The sequence below is a fragment of the Tiliqua scincoides genome, chromosome 7 (genome assembly GCF_035046505.1).
Source record: "Tiliqua scincoides isolate rTilSci1 chromosome 7, rTilSci1.hap2, whole genome shotgun sequence".
Classification (NCBI taxonomy): Eukaryota; Metazoa; Chordata; class Lepidosauria; order Squamata; family Scincidae; genus Tiliqua; species Tiliqua scincoides.
Window position 1 is genome coordinate 42,097,041 of NC_089827.1, and position 20,935 is coordinate 42,117,975.

Genomic DNA, 20,935 nt, shown 5'->3' on the forward strand with positions numbered 1-20,935 from the left:
TGCTCTAGAAAGATACTAACTCTATCAAGATTTCCAGATTTGACTTCCTCTCTGGTCTGAGCAGTGAAGAAACTTACTGTCTCCTGACTGCTTTTACCTTTGCCTTCACAAGAGCTGACTTTTGCCTATCTGCTGAGAACTCATACTGCTCTGCCCCTTGCCCTGTTGTGGCCACATGCCCTGTGTAGTTACTGTTGTGTGCCAAATAATCTTGATTCCAAAACTTGCTTAGTGAATAGCATCCATTGCAGTGAATAGCATCCATTGTATTTCAAGGGGCAACACTTCTCATTTTGATATATTTAGTCCTGTGTATCCTAAGTGATTGGATGTTATGGTTTGTGTTAGAGCTAAAAAAAATTGATGGATTAATATTTTGAGTGGTTGTTGCCTGTTGTTGGAAAATTGAGGGTTAATATAATGCATATATAATACCCATAGGATACCCCAGTTCTCAAAGAGACTAGTTTAGCTTTAAGTTCTTAGTATAAAGTTGCCTTCTCTAGTGAAGGGTGACAAGATCGTTTTTGTCTTGGTACCGTACTACTTTTTATGCATCTCCTTCATATTTGAACTTCCTCCTTCTTAGCATCACACACTCATGTTCTTTAAGTCCAAGTTTGTGCAAATACATCCACATTCAACCTGATTAATTTGACACAGTGACACACAACAAAGAAGCTGATACATCTTGAGATGGGATCATAAACTTACCCAGTAGGGTCACGAAGTTTTAGTAAACATGTGAATTTTCAAAATGCTGAAAATGTGTTATTAAAAACCATTTTATTAAAATGATGAAGAGGGTGGAGTGTGAGCAGGACAATTGCCAGAAGGACAGAGCTAGATTTCTGTCCAGAGCAGTCACAAGAAAGTTTGTGCCATTTTAACAAGGTACATGCTTTTCCTGCAAGAAAACCAGAAATGAAGCACTAAGCAGAGACACCATGGAATGCAGTATGAACTCTGCCAACTTCTCATACAAGAGGCTTTGCTAATTCTTACCAGTACTTGGCTAAACAAACTATTAACTGAAGAGGATTGAGGTTTAACATATTGCATGAATTTTAGAAGCCAGGTTGGTAGAATACTTTATTTCAAACTCCAGAACTCTCATTGCAAGCCGTTCATTTCCAAAATGTTTCATACGGATGTTATCATGGTGCTGAAACTAGAACAGACTAGAGCCCTGTTCTTAGTTACTCTGTTACATTTCTCTTTGTTATTTAATGAACTTTAGATAAAACAGAATAAGAAAGCTAGTGAACATAGTTCAACATTACAGTGAATAAACTGAGCTGTGTGACAGGCAGCTGTTAGTTCAAATGTCACCTCAGCCATGAACTTAGAAGAAAGCTTTAGGCAAGCCATCATCAGCTCCCCCACCAGCAATATAGAAATAACGATAACTGCCTTCAGGAGTTCATCAGAATATTCTCTGCAAAGAGAAGGCAGCTTTGCAGCAACAAGAAGCTCTGCCCACAACTTATGTATGTTCATTATAACGTTTACAGAGCCTCATGAGTACCTCTGATCACAGAGAATGGTCTCTGCCTGACAAGGAACCCCAGAAAAGCAGATCTCGTAATCATATTGAGTGTTCGGTATGCACAGCAACTCTCTGCAAATGTTATGATAAACATGCCTGCCAACACAATGCTGCTCCCCCAAACCCAGCATGTTCATGTGCCACAAGAACAAAGCGCTAATGAATAGACACAATAAACAATGGGGAAAAATCAAAATGGTGCAGTGAAATAATTTATTGCAAGTTTTTGATAACTTGTTCAGGAAAATTACTTATAATTATTAATAACTGTAAGCATGTTGTGGGCAGAACCATGAGAAACTCAGCCACTGGAAAAATGTAATTAGTGCTGTGGTTGTATCTGGATTTCATTACATGAGGGCACATTTATAAGTCATAGGGAACATGAAAGAATAATTGGGAAATGCCATCTTGTTGTTTCTGTTAAAATATTATTTTAAATACAAACTTACCTGTAATAGCTAATGTTATAATAGCAGTGAATATTTTTTACCAGGTAATTAAAAACTGTAGATGGCAGTTTTGCCTCTGTAGTCAAGAATGAAAATATTTCTGATTAACTCATTGCCTGTCTCCACTTTCTGTTTTTACTGGATCAGCAGCTGAATGGGGAATATAAACACGGTAGTTTCTTTCTGCTGTCACCAGGCTACAGAGACCAGGCAGAGAGAGACCATATGGGAAGGCCCCCCTCCCAGGAGGGCACTGAACATCAGGTATAGGTTTTCATATTAAAAATAAAAACCACAGTAGCATTTGCAAGAGCAATCAGATGTGACAAGCCACTGCATTACCTGTGAACATGGACTAGGCATGCCAAAGTAAAAGAATAGCTAATTAAACATTCAGAAAAAAGGGAATCAAACCAGGCAGGAAAATGGGGCAGGGGGTAGGAAAAGTACAAGTAGGTTGAAGAAAATGCCTGAAATTGGCTGATGGACACAAAAAAACTTAACCAAAGGGATACAATAACTAGTCATGCTCAGCAGACCGAGCTGTGGTGCTTCTTAGGAGCAAAGCACACACCCCAATGTGTGGCAGAGTTTGCCTGTGGGCTTGGAGTGAAAGCAGTTAAACAAAGCAAAATAAATTTATTAATGCATCTAATTTACAGTCCCTATCACTAGCTATTCATATTATCCAGGAAATCCTGGTCCCAGCACCTACTGGAGAGTAAGTGTCTTCTGCAAAGCAACATCAGATCTGACAGCAAAATGGGCCACAATACCCAGAAGATCCTTGTTCTTGACCTTAGGTAACCTAAGTTTGCCAGTGCTATAGAGTTACCTGATTGGAGGAGTGGAACCTGGCCTCTGTATCCCACCACCTTATTTGATAGGCAAGTTTGGCTGCCCAGTGGGCAGAAGCATTCTCATCACTAGATAGGCTGGCTACTAAAACAGGGAGGAATGTCTCGAATCCACAAACACACATGGCTGGCTGGTAATGGAGTTACAAACAATGAACAAAGGCTGCTGTAGGAGGATATTCTAGCACAGGGGTGTCAAATGTAAGGCCTGGGGGCCGGATGCAGCCCGCTGAAGCTTTTCATCTGGCCCGTGGGCTCTCAGCTGCTAAGCAGGTTTGAGGTGGCACTGCTGAAAGGGCGGCCCGCATGATAATTGGGCTCTCCCATATCTTGAAACATGATCAAGATTTGCGTATTTTCTCTTCTGTCATTTTCAGCGAATGAGTTCCTAAGTGAGAAAAAGGTGCTTAGTTCTGGTTACAACTTGTTAATGACATCACTTCCGGCCTAATGTCATAAACTCTGGCCCTTGGCAGGCATCATGAATGTTATTTGGCCCACTGTATGAAATGAGTTTGACACCCCTGTTCTAGCATCTAGCTGCTGAACCTGCACAGGAGCGTCTGGAGAGTTAGTGACCAAAAATAAGGATGCACCTAAAACAAGAGAACATGAACTAGCTGTCAAAACTTCACATACTGTCTTCAAACTGTTTGAAAATGGACTATACAGTATGTATTCTCATTCTGTTCAAATTTCTCTCTCTCTCTCTCTCTCTCTCTCTCTCTCTCTCGCTCTCGCTCTCTCTGTGTGTGTTCGTGTTCATAACTCAGGTTCCAAATTGATTCATTATCACTTTGAATAGATTTTCTGTTAAATGTTTCTGGGGTGTGGTCTGTTGGCTTGTGTTATAGCTACAGTGCTTCAAAGTTTACTTTCCTTTTCCAGTATAAAATGTGGACATACTTCATGGTCTAAACTAACAGTACCTTCTGAATTACATATACAGGAGTTCTGGAGCCATTACAACCTATTGGGTAAAATGCTCTATTTAGACAAGTAATACAAAGTCTAAGAGGTTATTAAAAATTGGTCTCCAAAAATGGGCGAAGCATTTTAAACATTGCTGCTGCTTGTGTTGTTAAGGATAAGGATTTTTTTTCTTCATTGTGTTCAAGGCTAGTCTCTTAGAGCAGGGGTGTCAAACTCGTTTCATGCAGAGGGCCGAATAGCATTCATGATGCCCGCTAAGGGCTGGAAGTGATGTCATTAAATAGGTCTTAACCAAAAATAAGCACTTTTTCTCACTTAGGAACTCATTAGCTACAAATGACAGAAGAGAAAATATGCAAATCTTGATCATATTTTAAAATATGGGAGAGCCTAATTTTCATGTGGGCTGCTTCTTCAGCAGTAACACCTCAGCACTGCTCAGCAGCTGAGAGCCTGAGGGCCGGATAAAAAGCTTCCACGGGCCGGGCCTTATGTTTGACACCCCTGTTATAGATTATGTCATAGGCATGGCTGCAGCCTCTGCTTCTCACAGCAGACAACTGTGCTGCTGCTATTGTGGAAATTGCTGCCAAGAAGTTGCAGCTAGGGATTCTGATTCAAGATATCATATTTCAAGATATGGGAGAACCCAATTTTCATGTGGGCTGCCCTTTAAGCAGTAACTCCTTAGCACTGCTCAGCAACTGAGAGCCTGAGGGCCGGATAAAAAGCTTCCGTGGGCCACATCCGGCCCCAGGGTCTTATGTTTGACATCCCTGCCTTAGAGTTTCTCAATTTTTAGTTATACTAAATTCCCCAGTTTCCAATAGTGGGCTGAGATTATAGAAGGAGAAAGAATGTTTACACTTTACGTACATAGTAACAAGTATTACAGTGCTTCACATGCTTTACTCTCCCTATCAAGAAGCAATATTGTAGAAGGCAAAATCAGGCCCAGGTCTCTCCAAAAATGCAGCATGCACCAAAAGCATCCCCAACCACTCTCATGCAGGAGGTTGCCCATTCTTGTGAGGTTTCCAGCAACCAGAGGCCTGAGTTACATTCTGTTTCCAGCTGCTCAAATCTACAGGCCAGTTAGGTGGGACCATGGGCTAAGAACCAGTGGAATAGCTGAGGTATCTGTTTCCTGGAGTCACAGAAAATTTGGTGCCCCTTCCCACAATGAAAGCATTATTAATTAATTCAACTATATTATTAAGAAAGAGTAATACATTATCAATCTCTTGCTATGGAATTCAGCATGCTCCATCTCAGGGGTGCCCAAACCCTGGCCCGGGGGCCACTTGCGGCCCTCGGGGACTCTCAATCCAGCCCATGGGGAGCTCCCATTCTTCAGTGAGTCTCTAGCCCTCTGGAGACTTGCTGGAGCCCATGTTGGCCCAATGCAACTGCTCTCAGTGTGACAGAGACTGTTTGCCCTCCACTGCTTGCTGTTCCATGTCTGTGATGCAGCAGCAGCAGCAAAGGAAAGGCCAAGCTTGCTTTGTGCAAGGCCTTGAGCAATTGCAAGACCAAGTTCCATCTCTAATATATTCATTTATGTAAATGTATTCAAATTTGAAATGTAAATTAATTCTCCCCCTCCCCGGCCCCTAACACAGTGTCAGAGAGATGATGTGGCCCCCCTGCCAAAATGTTTGGACTCCCTTGCTCTAACTTCATAATTTAGGCCAGTGGTTCCCAGCATATTTTAACTTGCGTACCCCCTGGCAGCCTATTTCCATAAATTGTACCCCTCATATTAGCCCCGTAAAGCATTCTAATACAGAACTGCCTTTTTCTGCCATTATTCATTTCTTTTTCAAGTACCCCTAAAGATCCCGGCAAGTACCCCTGGAGATACAAGTACCCCAGGTTGGGAACCACTGATTTAGGCAACTGAGAGAAGTGAAATATGAAACATGAAAGTAAAACTGAAATATGAAAGTTGAAAGAAGGAGATGAATGAATAAACAAATGAATAGAACTACGTTTGCACAAACATTTCCAAACAGAACTGAATAAATTTGGGTAGTGGGTTATAAGCAATAAAATTAACAATGACAAATATTAAACAGTGGAGTGAAAAACATGTATAAAAACAAAATGGTGGAATTAGACTCTAGCTATACTGGAAAGGAGTTTGAGCATCACCAATTCAAATATAAATTACCAATGCAATGCTGATGGGAAAACATCAAATGTCATTTGGGGTTACATTAGCAGACACACTGGCTACATGACAGTGGTTAATACTGCCTACCCCTCTTTTAAACACAGATTAAGCCTCAGTTCAAATAATAGTAACAAAGTTATTTACCAGGATTCTGCCCAATGGCCATGATTCTGTGTTATGAAAAGCCAACCCATTTTCCTTTGCAGCAATAAAATTAGTTCACTGACTATTTTTGTATGGTTTAAATCAGAGGTCTCCAAACCCTGGCCCGGGAGCCAGATGCGGCCCACAGCAAGCCTCTATCCAGCCCACGGCCAGCCGCTTGTCCCCTGAAAGCCTCTGGCCCACTCAATTGAACACGACCAGAACTGTGCTCTGATTGTGTCTGGAGGGTGTTCTGAGGGCCAGAAAGGTTGAATTAATGAGCCCATTCATTCATTTATTCACTCATCTAAGTTCTATCTCTAATTTATTTAAATTTTATTTCTGGCCCTCAACACCATGCCAGATATTTGATACGGCCCTCTGACCAAAAAGTTTGGAGACCCCTGGTTTAAATGAATTACCTTGACACAGTTATTTTCTGCATCAACTTTCCTATAATTTTAATGCTACCTTCATTCCAGTTATTGGACAATGGGAATGTATTACTATGGGTCACAAAGGGGTTTTATAAAAGGAAGGGTGGAAGAAAATGGAAATCAAGCACCTTTTAAGGAAAGGTAACCAGTGAATAAATTACAAAAACTGTCCATTTGCCTGCCCCTTTTAATCTTACGCTGTATTCAAACTATTGGTCATGTAACTAAGGGCACAGTCCTAACCAACTTTCTAGTACCAACTTAAGGGCAATGCAGCTCCGAGGTAAGGGAACAAACATTCCCTTACTTTGAGGGGGCCTCCATGAGTGCCACCCAACTGCAGGATGCAGCACATGCCCCACTAACACTGCTATGTCAAGGCTGGAAAGTTGGTTAGCATTTGGTCCTAAGTATCTCAACTGTACCTGAAGAAATAATGAAGCAAATCTGCAGTAAAATAGAATGGCAGTAAACTGACCCAACAGATTGAAAGGCTGTAAACATGACAATTGCTGTGATTGATTTCAGGCTTAATTACTCTGCAGAGTGCCACAGCACTGTGCAGGAGACAGGCAGTAGAAGGGTTAACCTTAAAGGCAGCTAGATCAGCAAAGTGCAGGAACTCAGATTTTTAATTATTCTTAATGACCCTTAAGGGCTTCCATAGCTTTTATTTAAAATTTAGGAGAGCTTTGAAGCTCTTGGAGAATGTAAATGTCACTGTTTTATGGCCACAGAGCAAGTGCAGTTGCACAGATCAGCAAAACGGACAAGAAAAGAGGCAGTATGGCGCTGTTGATGCTGTGGGGGTGGCACTGCTGCCCCTAAAAGTGTGCTATCTGGTATCACAGGATATCCCCAGCCCTATGAGAGCTATGCCAGTGGTAGGAACAAATAGAGCCTGGAACAAAAAGAGGCTTGCACTATATCCAGTGCAGAATAGTGGCCATAAGGCGGCTCAACCAGAGGCAAGGGGAAACATTTCCCCTTAGCTCCGAGTAAGGGCCGCTGGCCCCTGTGGGAGAGGTGGCACAAGTCCGAGGAGAGCGGAGCTACTTGAAGCCGCTCCGTTCTCCTGGGAATGGGGTTAGGATCTGGCATAACTGCCAGATCCCAGTCCTGCCTTCTGCTCACCACCTGCCCGCCCCTGGGGCCGCCTACACCTACCGCCTGCCCTCCCCCCACCTCCCTTTGCTACTTGCATTACCCGAAGTCTGGCAGAGTCTGATGTTCATTGGCTTTTCAGACCATAGTATTGGATACCTGGCAGAACATAGTTTTACTGGTCAGGCTGGTAAAATACCAGCTGCTTCCTGAGCCAGAACTTATACAGCTTATGAGACACACCAGAGGGCCTGCCTTTCATGAGCTGCATGATAGGGAGAACTAATTCAAATTGCTTGAGCTGGCTGATGTTAACTTTTTTAGCCTACAATTTTGCATCATATAGTAAATGATTGTTGGAGAAGTAGATTGTGCAACTGTCAAAGGATTCTAAAATGAAGAAGAATTTTTAAAATCCTTAGAAAATTATTTGCAAATAATTTTTGACTGAGAACAGAAAGTTGCTGGCAGGCATGATATTGTGTTGTTCATGGTTTGTCTTTGATGTGCATTTTCAGTGTCCATTTATGGAATTTGGTTTTATAATAAGGAAGAATGCCAAAGAATTGCAGAACTCATGAAAACGTAAGTGTTGAGGGCAATGAAAGCATTTGGGAATTTTATTTGTATGTATTTTTGCATGTTGTATCACTGTTGCTGTAATGTACCTTTTAACATTAGCTCCCTTTATGTTGAAATTAGCAACGTAGATGGGCTCAGATAACATCAAAGCAGGAAGTCAATTAAAGTTCATTAATTTTGTTTAATGTTTGAAATGTCTTGGTGAAATTTTCTTCATTATAGGATAAGCAATTTCTCTTCTTTGATGACTAATATAATTTTTAATGACTCTGGTAGTGAAAATATTCCAGGCAAATTTGGCTAATGGTACATTTTGAGTTTTTTCTTATTTTTTTCTGCATTAACTCTGAACTGCCATTGATCTCTTTTTCCCTGGTAAATGAAAAATTATATTTCTAAACTCTTTAAATAGAACTGTAATTCACTTCATGTGGCCTTTAGGATTTCTACTCAGATGCTTCCATGCTTTTAATAAAATTCCACTTATACAGTAAAATCTGACACCAGGCACCCTCAGTAAAGTTACATATGTGTTTAATTTAATATAAAGAGATCAGTACTTGGCATTTTCAATAGGCCTATGGCCCAATCCTATGTGCCATGCCAACAGTGCATGGATGGCGCGTGGACGCTGGTGTGATGTCCATCCTAGCAACACCACACTGATGGCACACCGATGCCAGTGTGATGTTCAAGGAGCCAATCACTGCATCCAGTTGACTCCAACACTGGCCAGCCAGAGAAGTGCTGTCACAGTAAATTTTTAATTTGGAATTCAGGTTTTTATTGTGTTTTATTGTTTTTAATGTCTTTTAATACATATGTATGTATATTTTATGTTTTTAATTGTGAGCCGCCTTGAGTGTCCTTCATTGGATAGAAAGGCAGGATATAAATTTCTAAAATAAATAAATAAAATAAAGTGAGCTGGGGCAGGTTCCAGATCAATGAATGCCAGTGCTGCCAACCACCAGGAAGGGGTGAAATAGCATCAGTACAGCACCACCCCTGAACCATAGGGACATGCTCCAAGGACACTACCTACATATACACACAAGCATGCCATAGCACCCCAACTCCTACAGAAGTTACTGTGGCATCAGTAGCAAAAAGGCAAAAGCAAATAATTGCTAGGTGCCTCTGAACTCAGGGTTCAAGTCCTCTCATCCCATTCACACAAATGCACACATCCAAGGAATACATTTTTAACAGAGCAGAGATTGTTTAGGAAGATTGCTCCCTTTGAAGGGGGCAACCATATGAAACAAACATACAAGTCTCTCCATAGCAAGGGTGCTGGTGTCTCATTGCAGAAAGACACAGGCTGGAAGCCAGGCAAGGTGGGTTTGAGCGCTAACTAGCAAGACACTCACTTTTTGCATGACTAAACAGAAACACCCGTTACAGGGACAAAAAGGAGAGAGGGAGTCAGGTCTCAAACTTACACCAGTTCCTCCACAGCTGCTGTTTAACCACTAAGCCATAACACCTTGCATTACCACAAACAGGCAGATCTTACTGGAAGACTGTAGCACATGGACTATCAGAGGGAGCATTGCATTGGCCAACCACTGTACTGGCAAGTGACACAGGGAGCCTACTGCAGCAGCTCACCCAGCTAGTAACACCTGCATACATTTTATTATTATCATCATCATTATTAACAGTATTTGTATGCTGCTTTTCAGCAAGAAAGTTCACAAAGCAGTTTAGGGGGGGGGAATCAACTAAATGGGGCTCACAATCTAAAAAGATGCAGAAGAACACCAGCAACAGCCACTAGAAAAGACCTTATGCTGGGGTGAAAAGGGACAGTTATTCTCCCCCTGCTAAGTATAAAACGAGAACCACTTGAAAAAGTGACTCTTGTCCGGTTAGCAGGAGACCATGCACTGGCACACAACCATTTATCCATCCATTCACTTCCTATACAGTGGGCCCTCCTTTTCCACGGACTCGGCATCCATGGGTTTGAGCATCCGGGAATGTATCCTCCATCTATTCAAGCTATTGCTGTACATGAGTTTTTAATGAGTCAAATGTAGTTGAAGATGATACACAGATTGCTTGCTTATTCTACCACTTTCATCTTGACCCAGGATTTGACAAATTTGCTTTGGATCTAGGAGCTGGGTCAGAAATTTAGGAGCCAGACACATTTTTCAGCTTTCAGAGTTTTATGTTTAACACTGGCCAAGACAACAACAACAAACAAAACACTAGCACAAAAAAATCTCATGTGCCACTAATGATATAGATTTTACATAGCAACATTTAATCATTAAGCATAACAAGCATTAAAAAGCACATATCTAACCCCTTGCAATAGTAGGAAAATTTGGCAAATGTCAATGTGAGAACAAAAAGATCTAAAACTTTAATCTGAAAGTACTTAAAGAAGTTACCTCAAGAAATGCTTTTTTTTGAAGTTAAAATTCTGCAATTAAAAAAAAGTTAATTGCAAGAAAATTAGAAAGCTGCAATCCTGTACACACTAACCTGGGAATAAGTCTCTTTGAACACAGTGTACTTATTTCTGATAGACATGGGCTGTAAAATAAGCTCTTGCTTCCCCCTTTCCAAACTGGTGTGAAGAAGGAAGACAGATAGGCACATACATACACACTTTGAGGACCTATTCAAGGGAGAAAAGGTGTTGTGTGTGATCCCCACTCCACAGTGTGTGAGAGAAAGTCACTTCCTTCACCTTGCCCCAGCTTAGCTGGCTCTTGCTGCTGCAGCAAGCTGCTCCAACAGCCACTGTGCTTTATTTATTAAAACAATTTCTATTCCGCCTTTACACCCACAGTTGGATTCTTACAAGAAGGCTTACAATATAAAAAACACCATAAAGCAATTAAATACAATTAATAGCAGCAGTACAATAAAATAATAATTAAGGAATTTTTAGAAGCATTATAAAAATACAAAACACAATGCAACAAATAGCAATAAAACAGCTTTACAGCAAAGGCTGCCCTTGACTGCAGCTGTCCTTCTGCCCCAGGATGAAATTTTGAATCGCCCTGTCAACCTGAATTGCTCAAGCCCTGCTTTGGACTCCACTGTATGGAAAGTCTAAGGGAGGAGCAAAGGACTGTCCCTGTATGAAGGTGGTCCTTTGAAATGGTGAGCAATACTACAGTAGATACATTAGGAACTAGAAATAATTTATATAGGATAGGAGGAGAGACAAATTGTTTTTCCTAAGAACCCTATGTTCTTGATACATCTTTTTTTAACCAACACACCCTTCAGTTGTTGGTGATTAAACATGTCTCAGATTGCTAATTTCCTTCAGTAAAAGACTAGTTTACATAGTATTCATGCCACTGTGAACCATGTTTAATAGACTATAATAGCAGCATTTCAGCTAGTTAAAAACACACTGTAGTTCAGCCAATGTGTGTTAGAATTTTCAGCAGTTTGAAGTAATTATAAAACAGCTGGGGCAGGAAATTGGTCATTTACTAGCAGTTAAAGTCTTATTTGTGTGTGCTTGCCACTCTTCCAACTACCAGTGCTCATAAAATGAGCAGCAATTTAATGTACCTCCTGGCCATGCGAGCTGTGACTGAGTTGGGGATATTCATGTCTTTCATGGCCCAGTGACAACAAAATTGGAGAAATCACATTATCAGCTATAGGCAAACTTTAGTTTTGTGTTGAAGACAGAATGAAAAAAAAATCCTGATGTTATTCCTAATGTCACCTAAATTATTTAAAGCAATTGTGAGTGAACTCTTGTTTTCTCATTCATTTCTGACTTCACCCCTCATTTCCAGTTTAACTCAGCAAGAGCAACTGAAAGCACAGCAAGGGGCTGTCCTGGGGATTTCTCCAGTAAGCCTGAATTCTGGTGACAGCAAGGAAGTGGATATCCTCCGGATGCTCACCAAAGCCAAAGATGAATACACCAAGGTGAGGGTTTATGCTATGTAGAACAATACCCTACTTCCTTTTTGACTTTGTTTCAGTCATTCAGTTTTGTACATTTGTATAGTAGATGAGCTTGCAGTAGAATGTCACTTCCTTGTTTAGGCATAGATTTTGATAGCCAATTCAGATTGCCCAGTATTTGTTGGCAGCAGTGATTAGCACTAATTCCCTAAGTCTGTCCTCCTGCGCAAATTTGAACTTGGAGGAATTCTAAAACTTGTCCTGGATCATAGCATGGGTGTGATTGAGGCATCAGCTACATTTCAGGATTGTCACTAAAAAGTTCAGCAGTGTGTGCAGTTTTCCCTGTATCAGGACATCAGAATTGCCTTGCTGAACCAAACCAACAGCCCAATCGTATTGAAATTTGCTCCCACTGGTGCAGCAGGGACAGACCAGCTTGCACTGAATCCCAAGGGAAGAATTTTGCAGTCTAGAAGTCTCTTCAAGGGAAGGGGACATGTATCCCCTTGCCCCAGTGAAAGCCCCAGCCGTGGCAACAGGTCTGCTCAGACTTGCGCCAGGTGTATCATCTTTGCAGTTCCTCAACCTGCAATGAGGAAGAGCCAATGATTTCACAAGTCAGGCTGTTCCACTGTTGAACATCTCTTACAGTTAAGAAATTCTTCTTCATGTCTAGTCTAAATCTATTTTCCTTGTAGTTTCAACCCACTGATTCTAGTTCTGCCCTTAAGAGTCAGAAAGAGTAAGTCTTCCCACCTTCTGCATGATAGCCCTTCAGATACTTGAAGATAGCTGTCATCCCTCCCTTTAGTCTTCTCCTTAATGTACTGAGCTCTTTTAACTGTGCCACATATTAATTGGTTTTCAGACTCCTTGCCATATTTGTTGCCCTCTTCTGAACCCATTCTAGTTTATCAGCTTCCTTTTTAAAATGTGGTGCCCCAACTGTACCAGTATTCCAAGTAAGATCTGACTTGGTGCAGAATAGAGTGAAACTGTTACTTCTCATGATCTGGACTCCATTACTCCATTGATGCAGCCCAGCATTTTTTGCACTGAATCACATCGCTGGCTTATGTTCAGGTTGTGGTGATCTTAGCAGTGCAATCCTGTACACCACGGCTTTTCAAACTGGGGTGCCATGACACCCCAGCCAGAAAGCCCTGGCCACTTTCCCCTTAAGGAGTGGGGGCAGGGGGGAGGCAGTGAAGTGATCCCCAGGATTAAAATCCCCAACTTAAAAAATGAAAGCGCAGTGATTGCACTCCACTTCCGGTTTTGTGGAAGTGGAGTGCAATCACTCATTTTTTAAGCTGCAGGGAGCCTTGCAGACACTAGTGCAGAGCTCCCCACACCCCTGACGGGCTGCTGCAGGGACTGTGAGTCCATCCCCATCCCTGCAGCCCCTTTAGCAATGCAATCCTGGGGAATGCGTCGCTGTCACCTCCCTGCCCCCACAAGAACTTACCTGCAGTTCAAACTCTCCCTGAGACAAACAAACAAACTCACTCCCTGAGAGTTTGAAAACCACTGCTGTACACACTTACTTGGGATTGAGTCCCACTGAATGCAGTAGGATTTACTTCTGGGTAGACATGCATAGGATTACACTGTAAGATACCTAGATTGTTTTCACATATTCTCCTGCCAATCTGGTTTCTCTTATCCTGTACTTGTGCCTCTTTTTTTTGGTACTGTTGCCTCCAGACCTGAGTACAGGTTTGCCCTCTAGGTCTGAATGGCTGGTGAATGTCTCCTGGTGCAACACAGCGACTAAACACATAGGCACCAGGAGGACAGCAGGAAAAAAAAGTTTGTTAATTGAGAATTCTTAAGGCCCTCCAGAGACTTTATATTTGTCTCTGTTGAACTTCATCTTGTTGTAATGTGCCCAATGACTGCACCTGGCAAGATGTTTTAAAATATTGATTTGTCCTGCTAGAGAGTTTGTTATCCCCCCACTTTGTGTTAATTGCAAATTAGATAAACTCCTCCTCATTCAAGTCTTTTATAAAAATGTTTAACAGCCCAGGGCTCAAGACAGAGGCCTGTGACACACCACTCGATACTTCTCTCAGATGTTAGCCATTTATTAACACTTGTTGATAATAGTTCTTCAACCAGCTTTGAACTCATCAGTAGTATCATCTGACCTACATTGTTTTCATTTTACCCACAAGGATATCACTGGAGATTTTGTAACATGCTTTGTTGAAATTTAGATATGCTATGGCCATGGCATTCCCGTGTTTTAGTCTGGCAAGACTTGTTCTTGACAAACCCATTCTGGCTACTAGGAATAACTCCATTTTCTGGCATCATATTAGGAGTCAAGGACTAATGCTGCAATCATAGGGTAGGACACAGTTGCTGAAACAGGATTGGAGCTATACCATCCAACAAGGAATAGAGTAATATAGTATTGCACCAGCACCAGTCAGACAACAATATATAATTAGCCTTTTAGCCACATTCTTTTGGCATCAGTGGAAGCTCTGATCCTGGAAGCACTTAAGTCAGGGTATCATCATAAGGAACAGAGCCTAGTAAAAGGAAACTTTGTGTTGTGAAATGTGTGCTCCATCTTGTAACAGAGGCTTCTGTCCACTTTGGCCACTGTTCTTGGAGTCTAAGGAGTTAATCTGGGGGATTTTGCAGCATAAACTTTTCTCAGAAATGGAAAAAGAGGGTGAATTGGGGGAATTCTAAGGCTGGTATAATTGACAAACATGTTTTACTTCATCCTCAGTTTTTAAGACTAGGCCACAGGTTGATGTAGATTTTCACTGAATCTTTAGGCTTTGTGAATCTGTATAGTGTTTCTGGAAATAAACTATTCCTGTTATAAAGAGACTTTATCCTACAAAAGTTCATCACTAATAAGAACTGTAGGGCTGTCAATTAAAAAAATTAAATAATTTTTAGAATGCTATATAGTATCTTTTAACTATTATGTGTAAATAGTTTTGCATATTGCCAAAGCTTAAAATATGAGCATTTAAAAAATATTTAAGAAAATGTGACATAATTTGCCATTTAGCTATCATATGTTAGAAGGAAAGGCCATCAGTTGTAGTATTTCATTCTCAATTCCTTGATAGAAGACACCAAACCAAAATATTTTGGTGACCTTTAAATCTTAGCCATACTGGTTTAAAATTTGTGCTCTCTGATTAAAATTGGTCCCTGACCAATTAAACTTCAATTGATTAATCTACCAATTAAATTAATCAAAGCTTGTAGTCCTACAGAGTAACCAAGGTTTGTCTTAGCTAACATGACATTAGACTATACAGCCTCTTGAGGGTAGTATCTTACAGCCCAATCCAACATAACTGCTCAAATGGTGCGGCCAGTGGGGCATCTGCTGTATCCCATAGAGGAGTTTCAGTCTCAAGAGGCCTCCTCGTAGTAAGGGAACATTTGTTCCCTTGCCCTGGAGTAAGTCCCTGTCGTCCCAGCTGTTCTGCTAAGACCTGCACCAGCAATATTACTGACTCAAGTCTGCATGGAGGTGATTGAGCCTGGGAAGGGACCTTGTATTTGGCAGATGCTGTTGCCACCAAATCTCCCCCCTTCCCGGTTCTGATCTGTGCTACTTTCCAGCCCAGTTGCTGCTCTGATCTGCCCACCTGTTCTGCCCTCCCCCTGCCTTCCTCCATCCCCTAGGTTTAGTTCCTGGGGCTGGTGGGCATCTGAAGGCCACTGGCATGAAGATGCACTGGCAACTCCTCACTTGCAGTGGTGGCCAGCTCACACACTCTGGCATGTCCCATTTTGTGACTGCCAGAAAGCACCTAGCATTGCTGGACCTCTTGTTCTGGCAGCAGTAGCCACATTAGAATTGGGCTGTTAATCCTTTTCTTGTTTAGTACCTTAAACCCTAACTAGTTTGCTTAGAAGTCTTGGCAATTGAACTTTCTTCCAAGTAAGTGTTCTTAGGTTAATATAATTAGAAGCAGACAATTGTGACATATAGCATTAGCTGCTGTTTTTGACTTGATTTATATTAAAATCCATATTACTAATTTGAGTAGTCACTATTGACAGACTCATGAATCAAAATTGCTTGGAAATCTAGAAAAATACTGATATTTTTCTGCTCAAATAATTCAGTGATGGATAGTTGCATTATAGAGCGGCTTACTTGTCCCCTTCCCTTTATCATACAAAATACAGAAGAATATATGCATACTAAAGTGATTTCACTCCTTCTGTCTTTATAATCTAAGATGCATGTTTGCAAACAATGTATTTGAAGGATGAGTCAGTCCTCTCCTGCCACTGTATTTATCACAATTGGTTGCCAAGGAAATATTATGTCAGAGAATTTATCTTCAGAAGCAGCATGAAAAACAGGAACAGTTGTCCTCTTAAGGCTGGAGATCAAGTACATTAAGCTGAGCAAAGGTGACACGTTTTATAGTTTCCTTTGCATTAAGTACCAGTATATCTTAGGACCACTATGTCTCTCAAAATAGTTGTTTTACATTTCTCCATTCTGTGAGCCAAGCATCCTTATGGTGGAATTAGCTTAGTTTTTCTTCTCAAAGTGGATTTTACTTTAAACATGAAAAAAAAATACTGAAATATGAGCAAGAAAAAAACAAAACTTTTTGTTGTTTGGTAATACATGTGTATTTGTTTGCATTAGATTACTGCTCAAATGAAATTAAATGTTTCAACTGGGATTGAAATCCCCAGTTTGAAAAAAATGAAGATGGTTGAATCAGAACCTGTGTACTGTCTGCTGACATGGGCTTTGTGGAAGTTCACTGTTCTAAAACTAGTGACCTTTCTCAGGAGTCTACAGATTTTTGCTGAGCTTGGTAGTCAATCACTATTGTTGCTCACTACTGTTCTGATGTTGTTGTTTTCACCTTTCTCAATGCTACTCCCTGTTTGGGCTGGTAGATGTGATGCTGAACCCCCCCCCCCCCACTGCATCATTTGAAAAATCAGACATAATTTCACACACATACACCAGTAGGGCTGTAAGTATATGTTAAGTGCAGAGTAAGGAGAAACTTAGGAAAGGAAGATCTTTCAAAAACCTCTTGCATACATATTTCCTGTACTTATGTCCTTACATTGCGCTTACCTTGTGCTCCTTGAATATCAAATGGTCTTTCCTTCACATATCATTGATCCTCTGTTCATCTATCAATTTGTCAATCTTGTTTTCTTTTCTCAAATATAGTTATGTTTGTTTTACCAAGATGGAGTACTAGTGGAGAGATGTTGCTTTAATTTTTTTAAGTAGTTTTAATCTAAATGTTTATTTGTGTTTCAGTGTAAAACATGCTCAGAGCCAAAACAGATAACCAGTTGTTCTGCCCTATATGACAACCCCAACTTGATTAAACCAATCCCAGTGAAGCCCAGTGAAACGCAGCACCAGTGTATACCTCAACAAATTCAGGTACACTATTTATGTTCTTGGTTCATGCTGCTATTGGCTTAGAAGCCTTAAGCAAACAATTGCACAGGAGTCTTTCTGCATAATAAAAGAGTGCTCTGGCTATTCTTGGTGGAATGAAAGCAAAACTGTGTTGACCTCCCCCTTCTTTGCTCATCAGTGGTAGTTATGGAAGTGAGTGATGTGGTGTCACTGCAATGTGTAGTTACCCCATCCTCTGTTCACATTATTGGCTGCCCCTGGAGAACAAGGAAGTGCATAATATGGTAATATAATTGTTTCTCCTGTGCCTTCACGGTCCAGAACCTTTGGATGGCCTCTCCTCCTTGTAGCCATAGGCAGGCCCTTTACTTTTGCACATCCTCTTACAGAGATGTGGCTGTTCTCTCCTCCAAGCAGGGTTTCTTTTCAAACTCCATTGGAGACTTTTTTCCTGTCAAGCACGTTCTGATCCTTCTCACTGTCCCACCCCCCAATCCTTAGACAAAGTCCATGGGTAAGTAACACAGGGGAGATGTCAGAGGGGTTGGAGGATAGGGGAGATTACTCATGCCATCCCTTCCCCTGCTACTTTTGGCTACATTAAAAAAAAAATCCCAAACCTCATTCCTCGCCTGGCCTCAATCTGGAACGGGGGTTGCTGCAAGCATGTAGGGTGCGGGGGGGGGGGGTTGTTATTCTGGTCTGGTCACAAACTGCAGGAGTAGTTTAATTTCCCTGCTCCCCAAGGCCGAAACAACATGAATCCAATTCCACACTCCAACCAGGAACAAGCAGGAGCAGCTCTGCAGCAACTCCACATTACAGAAGAACTCAGGCAAGCCTTTCTTCTTGGGATCCAAAGGGAAGAAAATCTGTAGTTTCTCTGGGCTCACTGTTTCTCTGGGAGCCTGGGCTACTGGGTAAGGAGGGGCCTCCTGTCAGGCTGACCTCTGTGGATGCTATGGTCCTTGGCTGTGACCTGAGGCATCTTCCCTTCCCCCCCAAAAATCTTGGTTTCAGTCAGAGAATTCCACAGACAAATTATGTCCTGTGTGAGGAAGTTTCTGTTTTTGTCTGTCCTAAATCTCTCACCACACAGATTCATTGAATGAAACCTAGTTCTGGTATTGTGAGAGAGGAAGAAAAACTTCACTTTCTCCACACCATGCATAATGTTAAAAGCTTCACTTAGGTGTCTCACTAAGTGCCCCAACTTAGCTGCCTTTTTTGAAACTAAAAAGCACCAGTCATTGTAGCAGAGAAGAAAGAAAGGTGGGATGAAAATGTTTTTAAATAACTGTTCTCATTGCCTTCTTCTACTTAAACAAAAACTGAATTCTGGGTGAGATATAAAAATTGTTTCTCAAAGTTTTAGAAGAAGTATCATCTCTCCCTACTTCTCAAAACAGTTGCTTTTCATTGAAGTATTGGGTATAAGCATATAAGTTGGGTGAAGCATATTTGTCAGAACTGTATTGAATGATGTGGCCACTATTACGAAGATTTAAGACTATCTCACTAGAGCATTGATTCTCAAACTTGTAGCATCAGGATCCATTTTTTAGAATGAGAATCTGTCAGGACACACCTGACAGAAGTAACATCATCAAGTAGGAAAATTTTTAACAATCCTAGGTTGCAATCCTACCCACGCTTACCCAGGAATAAGTCCCATTTACTATCATTGTTAAAAGCATATACATAGTAGCCTGTTCAAAGTACAGATCTGTCACATTTCTCCAAATGCAGTCACATCCCATGGTATAATCAAGTCTAATATATTAAAAATACAATATTGAAATGAATGGAGACCCACCTGAAATTGGTTCTCAACCCACCTAGTGGGTCCTGACCCACAGTTTAAGAAACACTGCATTAGAGGATAAATTCCATAGTTTTCTATGTTTCATGGCTTTTGCTTCAAGAGTATAAACATTTACATTTCTGTACTTTAAACGCCTTTGATTCCGGGCATCTATGTTTTACAGACATGAAAGCTAAACTATAAATATTAACAGTAGAGCCAGGGGGCCACATAGTACCAAGCAGTGAGGAGTCGTGTAGCGTTCTGGAGTGCTTGGAAAACCTTCTGAGCCTCCAGACGACTCTTTAAGCAGTACTTCCAGTTTTCCGGAAGTACTATTTAAGGGCCCTTTGGAGACTCCGAAGGCTTTCCGAGCACTTCAGAATACTGTGCAAGGCAATGGAGTACCCAGGTATGTGAGGGGGGAGCCTGCCTTGGGTGGGACAGGTGCCAGCCTATGGGACACGCTCAGTGGTCAGGGCCCTGGACATGACATAGCCAAGGGTCGCCACTGAATATGAGCACCTGTAGGTTCCTGGTCATTCTGTGTTTTTTATATTTGTGGGTAGTGGTCAGAGGTTGACCAGGAAGTGCATTAATGGACAGCCCACACAGCCAACCCAAAGTCCCCTATATGGTGGGCAGCAGCCGCGTGTTGTGATTGGCGGAGTGCGTTGCTCCACCACTGCTAAGGATGTTTGACCAGAGAGTGAAAGAAGCAGGAAGAGCCAGGGCAGTTTCTGCTTCTCCTACTCTTCTAGCCAGACCACTTTCCAGAAACAGAGTGTCCAAGAGGAACAAGTGGCCAACTGCATACTGGCCAGCTTGCCTGGTTGGCTGAAAACCAGGCATATAAGATGGGGAAAGGGGAGGCCTGCTATTGGGAGGGTTGCACACATGCATCCAAGAGGGCCTCCTCCATTGTTTGCCCAAGGATCCAGTGCAACCTAGGGCTGTCCCTGCTCATGTTAGTGGTAGGATCATATCTTTAAAGGTGTCTGATGCTTAACACCTTTTCATGGTTATTGGAATGGATGCAGTTTTCATGGGCTTTAGAGCCCTTTGCAAAGGATACAGAATTCATGGTCATTGGATTGGAGGGCTCAATTAAAACACCTCATCATCACACCTCACATTTAGAGCCCCAGATGTGTGCTGCCTAACTTGCAGTCCTTAAGCAAAAACCAGCAATTCAAGAAATAATATGTGCTGTGATGTATATTCAGTGTTTCAGAGATGGACAGAAGTTAAATCATGATCCACCCATATGATGCCCTGCAGCTGCTGGGGTTCTTGCAAAAAAATCTGATGCAACAAGGCATCTCTTACAGTCTTAAGTAAGAGTGCATACTCAAGGTGATCCAACACAGATCAGTTCTGCATTGGTTATTCCAAGAAGGATAGGATTGGACTGCCTGTCTCCTGCCAGTTTCCTTGGGTGACTGTCAGGTCCATCTTCCAAGTTTTATTTTGGTTTTTTGTAAACAGATATATCTTAGGTTCTCTTTGTAATGGTCTTGAAACCGATATATTGCAATTTCTGTTTGAAATTGTTTATTTTGTTTGTATTTGTATTATGTTCCTAAATATTAT

At 41.5% G+C, this 20,935-nt stretch overlaps 1 protein-coding gene across 2 annotated transcripts in view; it reads left to right on the forward strand.

Annotated features, from left to right (window-relative positions):
- DCP1B (decapping mRNA 1B) overlaps nt 1-20,935 on the forward strand; it is a 49,317-nt gene that overhangs the window by 19,270 nt on the left and 9,112 nt on the right. The window contains exons 1-4 of one of the 2 annotated variants that reach the window (XM_066634600.1): nt 2,202-2,265; nt 8,171-8,237; nt 12,020-12,155; nt 17,431-17,559. In XM_066634600.1, the coding sequence (XP_066490697.1) occupies nt 8,230-8,237; nt 12,020-12,155; nt 17,431-17,559 (273 nt within the window). In that variant the 5' untranslated portion in view covers nt 2,202-2,265; nt 8,171-8,229. Of the gene's footprint in view, nt 1-2,201; nt 2,266-8,170; nt 8,238-12,019; nt 12,156-17,430; nt 17,560-20,935 lie in introns of those variants that run through there. The other variant, XM_066634599.1, reaches the window with a different exon arrangement.